Here is an 11,564-nt window from a genome sequence, read left to right on the forward strand (position 1 = left end):
ACACGGAACTACCTGAAAATTTGAAATACACAAATATTTTTTCTTATGTAAAGTATTTAAAATTATCCAAATGATTCTAAAAACCAAATAACTCGAATAATTTTTATCCAAAATTTTAAAATTTATCTGAATTACCCGATTTTTATCTGAAAACCCCAAAAAATCTGTTTTTTTTACTCTGCATTATCCAAAATTAACCAAAAAACAGGAACCAAACCGTTACCGAATTGTAACAAAAAATTTATTTGATATTGGGCGGTTCTTATAATTGTTACCCGAACCGATCCGAAAACCGAAAGAACCCACCATACCCGAACCGAATTTCATAGATATCCGAACGGTTCCTATATTTCTAGAACCAAAAGAACCGATTCGGAACTAAACCGAAAACCGAACGCCCATGCCTAGGATGAAGTATAAGATTAAAATTTTGATATGTGGTGTTTGTTTGTCGACTTTGTAGTTTTGGTCATTGCGGCAATTGAGTTGGTTTTGGGCATGATTTTGGTATACGGCCTTTTGGACTTTAAAATTTTATGTGGGCTAAGAAAGGCCATATCGTAACTTTCAATTCTATCTCTAATACCCTTGTACCCATATGACCAGATTTTTTTTTTACTTATGCTTAAATAAAAAGGGAAATTCCATAAATATCTCAACTAAACTTCGTTAAATTTTTTAGTTGCCTAAATTTTTTTTGCTATCCAATTTAATACCCAAGCTAAATATTTTGCTCAGTTTAATACACTTATTTTAAAAATTGTGCTCATTTTTATATCCAAGCAATGCTTATTTAATCAAAATATTTATAAGTTTCAAATAAAATTTTAACTCTAAAATTCAAACCAAAATCTTAATAATTTCAAATTTTATTTTAAGATTTAAGAATAAAGTAACTAAATTCTGGATTTTTTTTAAAAAAATATGCCTTTTAATATTTAAATTAGTAAGTGTATTTTTAATAGCTCAGAGCTCATTCATATACCACAGACGCATAATTCAAATGGACAGTCACGCATGCAGTGCAAAGAAGCAGCTCTCGTTTGTTGTCCTTATGGATGGCAGAGCTACCAATTTGGTTTATAAAGTCTATATGATTATGTTTAAGTTGCTGTAAAAAAAATAGTAAGTGTATTTAAATGAGAAAAATATTTAGTTTGAATATTAAATAGGGTAACAAAAAATTAGGCATTAAAATGTTTAATGAAATTTAATAAAGGTATTTAAATACGAGTCTGGCTATTTTTTATAGGGAAAATCATGTTTTAAACCATGAAAGTGTAAAATGTAAGTTACAAAAAGAAAAAAAAGTGTAAAAATGTAGCACTTTAAATCTCGGTGCTCGAAAACTCACACTTCAAACCATCAAACCAATTATATTATCACATTAAACTTTGAAACTAACTTACTTTTTTATCAAGTAAAAATGTGACCAGTACAGTTCATCCGTGTGTTAAAAGATATGATGTGTTAGTTTCTTTTAATTAATAAATAAGAAAAACAGTTAGAATAATAAAAAATCAAAATGAAATTTAAAAAATCAGATATAAAGGCAAAAAAAAAAAATTAAAACCTAGAAAATTTAAAAAATCAAATATAAATGAATAAAATTTAAAAATAATTTTTTTTAAACGCAAAGTTAATAAATTAAAAATAATTTGAAAAAAAATCAGAACATAAATAAATCCCTAAATTTAACATATGCAAGTGAAAGTTTTCGAAATATTTTTCATGTGACGATTTTCCAATATATTAACAGTAACTATTTTTGATATATGGCCTTTGATGTTGATGGATTTTGATATATCAGAAATCACCACCAACGATATGTTGAGAAACTATCAATACATCAGAAAACCGAGCATTATGAAATCAGCATCAAAGTGATACCTTCTTACTTTGTCATGGTTTAAATTGGCATTTGTTGAATTTAATTAAATATTTTGATTTTTTCAATTTTTTTAATATATTAATAAATTTTAATTTAATTTTTTTAATATTTAATTTTTGAATTTATTTAAAATTTATTTAATTTTGATTTTTTAATTTTTAATTTAATTTATTAAGAAATTTTAAAGGGCTTATTGATGAAATAACCATATTTCAGTGTGAAATTAAGCGAATAGTATTGATTTGACATAATTTAATGCCAGAGTTTTTGTACATTCTATCTGGTTCTGCCCCTTCGTGTAATAGGTTGTCAGTTACAATTTATAAAGTAAGTGACGTTGTGGTTTTTTGAAAGAAGAAAAAACCATCCACGTATAATTTTATTGATCACATACATAAGCACCGAGAGTTCTATTCCATATCATCTAAGTTCTAATCCATATCATCTAAAAATTAACCCTAAATTCTAATCACTAAATCATAACCTAAATATAAACCCTAAATTCAAATATCAAAATCTAAAAAATACATAATGTTATGTAATATTAAATTCTATTATGTTATATTAAATTATATTATGCAACATGCCAATTCTATATCACCAAAATTAAAACACATGATATGAATTCTATTCCATATCACCAAAATAGCATATAACACCAACCCCATACCAGCTCCTCAATAATAAACTATATAACAACTCCACCATAAACCCCTAAATACTTTATTTAAACCAAAATCACTAAACTTTAAACTCAAATATAAACCCTAAGCCCAAATATAAACTCTCAATCTAAATAAAATGGAACTAAATAAATAGCATAGTACATATTGGTGAAATTATGAAATGTCTATGACATCATGGAAGAAGTTAATGGTAACCCCACCATTACCCCCTCAACCTAAAAAATACTATACCCTAAACCTTAATCACTAAACCATAAATCCAAATATAAACCATAAACCCAAATATCAAAAACATGTAAAGTAATCAATTTTCCTTAAATCATAAACCTAACCTCCGATTTCACTCACCCTCTAAATTCTAAACCTTAAACCTTAATTACTAAACCCTAAACTCAAATATAAACTCTAAACCCAAACAACAAATGTAGATGTGGTTAACAAAATTTGTGTGAAGTTTACACTTATGTGGATGTAAACGAAGTGATAAAATTGAGTTTTAAATGCTAGTTTTGATCAATACGCATAAACTAAGATTCATATCAATGATACAACAACAAAAAAAATATAAATGGTAAAGATCATATATATATTCCATTTCACATGTATGGTCTTTCCATTTTACGATCTATTCCACTTATATACACACTGCATCATTACATATAATGAGAATACATTCACCAGATGGCTTAAATCCAGCTTCGAACAATCTACTTGGCATCCTAAGTCTTCCATTTGTAACCTGAGAAACAAAAGCGAAAGATAAAGGTGTTATGGATCTCATCGAGGATTCTGGATCTACCACAACGTATTCAGCGACCTCCCCTTTTGTGGTGTCGCCCCTTATTGCGGAAACTTTGGCTCTTCGAGCAGTCATGATCTCTGCTAACACTCGTGGAATTACCGCTCTCTGTATCTACTCTGATTCTTTAACCCTCATCAAGTTGGTGAAGAAGAAAGGAAGAAACCTAGAGATCGCTGGAATTCTCAACGACATTTATCTCCTCTGCCATAAATTTATTGCTATTCAGTTTAAGCATATCCCTAGAGCTGATAATAATAGAGCTGACTCTATTGCCAAACAGGCTCTAGGATTAATGTATGAACCTTAAGTTTTTCCTCTGATTTAAAAGTCTGATTTACAAAAAAAAAAGGTGTTATGGATCTATATAACAAAGTAAATGTAAAATAAAATGTATAGTATAACAATAATATGGAAACCATGTAAGACATATCGATAGCATAGATAACATATGAATTCAATGCATCTGCAAGACTTACCCAAACTGTGACGCATTCAACATCGTCAGGTTATCATCCTCTAATGCACTCTTTATCACCTCAATCCAACAGAGGTTGAAATAGTTTTTAACCATTTTCTTTCCAGTGGGTTCAAACTCTGTCTCGAACAATCTACTTGGAAGGCCTAACTCATCCATGCCAAACCTGACAAATGAAAATATGAGGGGGAAATAGTGAGTACGGAGGAAGCTATACTATTGTATATAGAAATGAATTTTTATGTAAAACAAAAAAAGTATGGATAACGAATAGAAATGCATAAGATATAAATCTACAATTCCATGTGAAGTAGATAGCGTGCACTTATATTTAATTCCATTCCACTTCACATAGAATAGATCTACAACAAAACATACTATATACAGACGACGAAACAACTATGTATTGCAAACGCTATTCCACACAACAATCAATCTGACGAGATTATGTATTATGTATATCTGATAAAAAATGCAATTCAAACTTAGGGAAGAATAAGAACATACGGGGGAACCCCAACCGACTATAAATTGTAGAAGCCAATTTACCTAACAGATCTGATATTCAAAGTCGACAAGGTTTAAGATCTAATAATTATAGTATCCTAGTTCTGAGTACATCCGAAATAGAAAAGAAAATAACATCAGATGAAGAGAAGCGTAGAAGAATCGAGTGTGCGAAGTGGAATAGACACGGGTTGTTGGAAGGCGTCGCTGCGGACTTAACACCGTCGATTGGGAGCCGATTTCAGAAGCGGAGTAGAGGTGGAAGTTTATAACAGCGAAGGAGATGCCAAAAATCGAAGAGAAGCAGACAGAAGCGACGGGGTTACTCCACTCGGTGCCGGAGACCTTTCAACTTCTACAAAGTTACCTAGATAAGTAAAAAGGAAGATATGGAGAAAGGGAAGCCACAATTTACTGTTTTACGCCTAATAATTAACATTAAAATATTTTTTTTGTGCTGCAGGTTTCACAGGTTGACATAAAGGGCAAAAAAATATTAATATGGAATAACGACGTGTATAGATCTGTTAGGGTAATTGTGTAGATAGTGAATTAGGCGTTTTTGTGTGGCTATAGGACCCAATTTCCCAATTTTAAATTTTATTCATTTATTTTTGGTTTTTAAAAATATTTTAATTTATTAATAAATTTAGAATTTTATTCATTTATTTTTTATTTTTTAAATTTTTTAAATTTTTCTTTTATTTCTATTTTTTTAATTAATTTTGATTTTTTATTATTTCTTATATATTAATTAAAAAAAACTACTAACAGCTCATACTTTTTTACACATAGATGAACATTACCGGGTCACATTTTTACTTGATAAAGAAGTAAGTTAGTTTTAAAGTTTAATGTGTTTATATAATTGATTTGAAAGTTTGAAGTGTGAGTTTTTGAACACCAAGATTTAAAGTGGTATCTTTTTACACCTTCCTGGTTTAAAATGTGATTTGATGTAAAAATCCCGCACCAATTTTTTTTGTTATACACTACTGAGTTTAACACAACATGATTTCAAAATCATAGAAGCCAAAAAAAGCTATAGAACTATTAAACGAACTCCAGATGTCATGTTATTAAGGAAACAAAAGAATGACTAGCTAAGGATTATTGTTCTCAGATGACAAAATCTGCTCTAGAGGGTTCCGACACACCGGGCAAGTCCCATTTAGTTTCAGCCACTCATCGATACAATCTGCATGAAAACAATGTTGGCACGGTGGTATTGTCTTAAGCGTTTCCTTTGGCTCGTACTCTGATAGACAAATAGAACATGTGGCATCGTCTATTTTGGGAAGCCTTTTGCTCTCTCCCAATACTATTTTGGGGTATGACTCTAAAGTCGGCGCATCTAGGCCCGTTATCATGATACTGGATTGTAAAGAATGGGCTTGCGTGCTGTTGATCTCTGAGTGTGGAACGAGACGACGTCTTTTGATGCATGAGTTGATTTTGCTGTAAACGAAACAGAAAAGACCGAAGATGATCAGAGTTCCTGGGATTCCGGCACCAATGGCTATCGCGTAACGGGCTTTTCTCGGAATAGCTGAAAATTATAAAAAACAATTTTTAGGAAAATCAAACAAATAATTAAATAGTAAGTATATAAGTATATAAGTATATAAGTATTATATATTGGCTCTTTTTCTATTTTTAATTTGCTGATCTGATTATACATTTTTTTTTTCAAATTCAGTTTTTGTTATATCTTTATATATATATGCATTAACTGATTATACAATTAATGCATATATATTCTTGGACAAAAGATGCATATGCGTTAACCTTATTTATACAAACAAAGACAACAAATAAGGATTTTTATAGATTAAACTGATATTAAAACTATATCGATTATTGTTTAGGGCAGCAGTTACCAAAAAATATTTTTGGATGACTTCATACTATTGTTTTTGTTTTGTTTTGTTTGGTTTGGGGTTTAGTTCGTGATTAGTAATCATTCATTTGATACTTAATTATGGCTTAAACCAGCAACTTTACTGGTGTTATGGAAGGATTGGACCGACTATGATTGATTATTTTTCATCAAAATAAAATTATTATGTGTATTAAAAAAATCATAAAAGAACAAAATGTAATTGGCAGTAGAGAAGACTAGTAAATGGGCAACAATTGAATGCGTTGACTAAAGTAAGTAGGCCATAAAGTGGAGAGAAGTCAAACGCATCGGAGCTCTCATTATTATGGCAACGAACTTGTTGACCACTTTACTCTCCCAACTTCTCATTCTCAGCAGTTAATGTTATATACTCTTTCTGTTTTTAAGTGTCGTTTTAGAGAATTTTTTTCGTTACAAAATAAGTGTTGTTTTCGATTTTCAATGCAAAATTTATTTTTCTATTGGTTGAAATATGGTTACTTGTATAGGTAATATTATTTTTTATAGGAAATGTACAAAATTAATTGTTTACTTAATACATGTGACGAAACCTAAAACGAAACTTATAATGAAACAGAGGGAGTATATTTTATTGTTTTATTTTATTGTTGTTATATCTATAAGTTTATTATAAGTTTAAATAGTCTTAAAACTTTGAGGAAAAACAAAAACGCTTTTGATATGCCTTCCACGTTCACAAGACAAGCTGGTCATCTTGGTAAGTAACTATTCGTTATATTATCTTTGTTCCAAGTTTCAGCGATTTTCTTTTCCGCCGTCAAATGTTTTCGCGTTTACTTTTCTTTTATCGTAGGGTTTTATGTACTTTTTATACTAGGTTTCTTTGTAAAAAATGAATATGCATATGTTCATATATGTATATGATAATAATATTATTTTCTCCGTTTCACAATATATGATGTTATTACTTAGTGCACAAAAATTAAAAAATTTACTTTTCTCTAAAAAATAATTTTAAATATATAATTTAAAAATCATCCAACCAATTACAGAAATGGCTACAACATCTAATTGGTTACACAGTTTTTAATAAAACTAAAAATAACATAAAAAAATAAAAATATATCTAAAATAACAAAAATCTTTTAAAACATCTGCCTATCATCCGATTACGAAGAGTATCATTTTACACATTGATTCGTTAGTCTGAAGACATCGTGTTGAATCGTCTGATGTGGTTTTCGGATTTAAACAATTAGAACGGACAACTTATTTGGTTGTACACTTGTCAATCTTTCAAATTTGTTTACATTCACAATTCTATACACACAATCACATGACTCATATTCAACACCAAAATTCGTCATGGTCTACGTCACCTTTTATATAATCCAATCGTCGTATAGTTGTATTTTTTGACTTTATATGGATTAAATTGTATCCTAAACTTTTAAAATCAAGACCGAACAGACAAGTAATTCTCATTTTAATATTTCAAGAATTAATATAAGGGTATAAAAAAAATTTAATTTACCTGGTTTATGTGCATCGGAGCAAATGGTTTCACGAGAAGAATTACTCTTAATCCCACACTTACCACCTCTGATCTCACACCGACCACATCTCGGAACCCTCCACGTGAGCCAGAGGTTATCACTCAGCTCAGAATACGACACGGCCTGCTCATAAAACGGCCAACGAACCGGGACCTCAACGGTTTTCATTTCCCGGCATGATTGAGACAACAGGTAGTTCACCACTCTAGGCGAAGCAGTCGCAAACACCGTGTTGTTTTTATCGCTCAAACACGTTATCGGATTTAGCGGTCTGAAACGGAGATACTCCGACGTCGGACAGTTAAAGAACGTGAACCGACGTGCGTAAACGCCGGCAAACGGCGTCGCGGAGAGGTTTAGCGTCAAGATCCGCTTAGGAAGACAGTTATGTGGGTCGTTGATCCAAATCTCTTGAGCTGCGTAGTCGATCATCTCGACGGTGAAGTCACCGGAAAACGGTAGTGTTATAGTGGTTCGGTTAACGCCTTTACTACCACACGCTAGGTCGAACCCTTTGTCGTAACCGCAAGACTTTAACTGGTGTGGCTTTAAACGGAAAGGAAAACGGATAATCGGATCACCGTGGCGACAAACGGCGTTAGTGCATGAGGCGGTGATCGTCGTCGGGGTTAGGAGAGAGAGGAACAAGAGAGAGAATGATATTGTTTTTGTAAAATCCATTTGTTTTTTGTCTGAAGGAGGAGTTGGTTTGGTGTTGGAGCTTAAAGCAGTAGCGAAATCCTTTTTGTAATTGAGAATGGACCCATAATGTTACGTAATCATTTTCTATTTTCTTCCACGTAACCATTTTAATATTATAATTATATAAGAATTGGGGTTTAAAGAAGGAAAGTAGTAAAATTTTTTTTTTTTTTGTTCAAAGGAAAGTAGTAAAAATAAGATTAACACTTTGGTCACTAAAATCAACTCCATCGTTCCACTATCTCAAATGGAGTTCTAATCTCAGCTCTATTTTTTCATCTAAAATAGAGTAAAAATGAATATAGAGTAAGAAATATTCTAATCCAACTTCATATCTCATTCTATAATGAAATTTACTCCATAAATAGAGTAATCTATTTTTTGTTTATTCATCACTCTATTATGGAATAAGAAATGGAGTAGGGTTTGAACATTTTTACTTCATATTCACTTTTACTTAATTTTGAAGGAAAAAATGAAGTTTTACCTCGGAGATGCTCTAAGTAAAATAGAATTATTATTTTAACAAGATTTATTTGTTTAGTTAATTTTAGTGTGTTGAAGAAAAGTTGAGTGATTTCTCAAGTGACAAGTATTACTATAATTTCCATAAATTTAGTATTTCTTTTTCAAAAGTCGACTTTTTCCATACAAGCAAGAGTGTGTGACTATGACCAAAATTTTAAAGACTTTCTAGTGGCAGCGCATAATAAATGGGCAGATAATGTTACAACATTTGGACTTTTAAATAGTTATTAATTGAGTCATTAAGAAAGTTTCAACAATTAACGAAAAGTCAAATCATAGAATTATTTTTAATGAATTGAATCCTATAATCATATTGGACCTCTTCTCCATCAATGTCTTTCTAATGAATCAATTGAGGAATAACAATATGCTGTATAAATGGTCTTTCCCCAAATTTTGTTCTGAAGAACTTGTGGGTTGACAACTTTGAGATATTAATGCTTAAAAGAATTTGTATCGGTTTTTAACTTTTCATTGTATATATGGATTTGAGACTCTATTATATCGGTTTTTAACTTTTCATTGTATATTTGGATTTGAGAATCTATCGTCGACAAAAGTGAGTTTCTACAACTTTCTTGTGGCGAATAGATAAAGTAAGGCAATGCAAAGTAAATATCTTGGACTATATTGGACGATCTCCAGTCTACAATTTTTTTGATATGTGGAAATATTAGTATATATATATATATAGAGGCAGTCTTACAATCACTTTTGCAATAGCCATACGACTAACTAGGGTAAACGCAAAAGAAAAACTAAGGTAGACGCAACCTTTTTTTTTTCACAGGTATGAAAACATTTTCATAGTCTTTTAATTTAAATAAACAGTTTTTGCATATTACAAATTAACACGGAAAGTTTTATCACGTTCACTTCTCCAGTTAGCAAATATATTTAAGACTATGAGTTCACATAACATGTTCTTGTAACTAATGTTTAGGTTAAGTGAGTATTTAGATAAATTCAACACTTAACTTTCATGGGGGACAAATAATTTAGAGTGGGGCACATGATACTTCCTCTAGCCCTAGGTCCGTCCCTGCTCACAACATTGGTTTGGAAAACTTCTTCTGCTCGGTTAGATCTGCATTGGAAAAAACTATTTACAATGCTTGGGTTCGCGGCAAAGAGGTGAAATCATTTTTAAAATTAAAAAAAAAACATTGGTTTGGAAAACGCCAGTCAATAAACAAACGACCCTAATACCGGTTTTCAAAGGCAGTCTTTTGAATATAAACATTGTTAAACATGAGTCATGACCCCTGACGTTATGAAAAGACCAAAAAATTGCATATATTACAGAGACGCTTTCAAATTCAAATGTTTTGTTTTGTATCTATAAATTAATCTAGCGAATTTGCTACCCGAATATCCAACCAATCTCGAGAACTTTCGTTTGCTAGAAACAAATTCAGATCATTTAGACAAAAGAAAAAAATCAGATCACTAGGATCAACAAAACCAACACAATGTATCTACAAAACAAATACACAAGAAAGCATAATTTCATACAAATATATGATGATTGATGGAGTTATAGTATATCTTTTTTTTTTTAATTGATGGCCTATGGTGATACTTACAATATAATTGACATTGATATTCGATTTTGTGAAGCTGGAATAAGCAAAGCGAAAGATAGGAGTAGTGAAATGGTTCACTTGCAAGGGTTTTTAGTGCACCTACCAAAATGGACATGGATGCCAACCAACTTAGCTGTTTTTCATCCCGATCCCGACGGTAGCATGTGAATTTGAGTAGAAAATAATGTTTCCTGTTTTCTTTATAACAAATACTAAAATCTTAGATACGTAAAGGGTGTATAATTAAACTGTATCATAGGATATGTGTATGCATTATAATTTTTATTTAACATTTCTGTTTCATGTTTTCCGTCTCATTTGAAAACAAGACAATTAACTTACGTGATGTCATTTACGTTCTGCACGAGCAAAAACAAAAAGTCATTGCATCCGTATAAGCATATTGTGATTAATTTCTACAATTTTTTTGTAATTATTGATCCAAAAATCAATTCGATATCCAATCTACTTCGACAAGACGAACATTAATATTTGGTCGACCGTCTCTGAATAACCCTACCTTAGTGGCAGTATGCTGAAAACATGGCAATCCAGATACCATTTGATTGCAAAACAAAATCGTCATACATTGTTCCAACCGCACTATAAAAAGAACATTGACCTATAAATCAATCTCTGATATTGGGGACCCCATGCAAAAATAATTTTATGGCCCATCACTAGTTATAGATTTTTGGAAAAATAAATTTAGAGAGAACTTGGTGTATAGAAAGACGTTTTAACTCTACTAAACACCATGTGTATATGTCACTGCGTTTTTCAAATAACCTTAAACGGATATGATAATCATGTGTACGTACTATAAAGCTGATCGATTGTGATATTAAGTGGGTGTCCTGTACCACTAGCAGACCACTTGGTCCGCCATTGTTGAATCAGCGCATTAGCCGCTTTCATGTTCCTTACCGCCATTACAACATGAGCACCAGCCTCCGCAAGCTGCCTG

At 31.2% G+C, this 11,564-nt stretch overlaps 1 protein-coding gene across 1 annotated transcript; it reads right to left on the minus strand.

Moving 5' to 3' along the window:
- Nucleotides 1-5,333: 5,333 nt before the first annotated feature.
- Nucleotides 5,334-8,479, minus strand: LOC106327210 (RING-H2 finger protein ATL20). Its single transcript, XM_013765297.1, has 2 exons — nucleotides 7,760-8,479; nucleotides 5,334-5,910 (listed from the first exon to the last, which is right to left on the minus strand). The coding sequence occupies exons 1-2, from the start codon at nucleotides 8,460-8,462 to the stop codon at nucleotides 5,465-5,467; spliced, it is 1,149 nt and encodes a 382-aa protein (XP_013620751.1). The 5' UTR covers nucleotides 8,463-8,479; the 3' UTR covers nucleotides 5,334-5,464.
- Nucleotides 8,480-11,564: the final 3,085 nt, after the last annotated feature.

This window comes from Brassica oleracea, chromosome C2, assembly GCF_000695525.1.
Source record: "Brassica oleracea var. oleracea cultivar TO1000 chromosome C2, BOL, whole genome shotgun sequence".
In the NCBI taxonomy this organism is placed as follows: domain Eukaryota; kingdom Viridiplantae; phylum Streptophyta; class Magnoliopsida; order Brassicales; family Brassicaceae; genus Brassica; species Brassica oleracea.

Bases quoted from the DNA above. Each gene is read 5' to 3' on its own strand.
- LOC106327210 (XM_013765297.1), bottom strand. From the start codon at position 8,462: ATGGATTTTACAAAAACAATATCATTCTCTCTCTTGTTCCTCTCTCTC. The intron at 5,911-7,759 runs GTAAATTAAATT...TATAATTTTCAG, and splicing joins CTCCGATGCACATAAACCAG to CTATTCCGAGAAAAGCCCGT.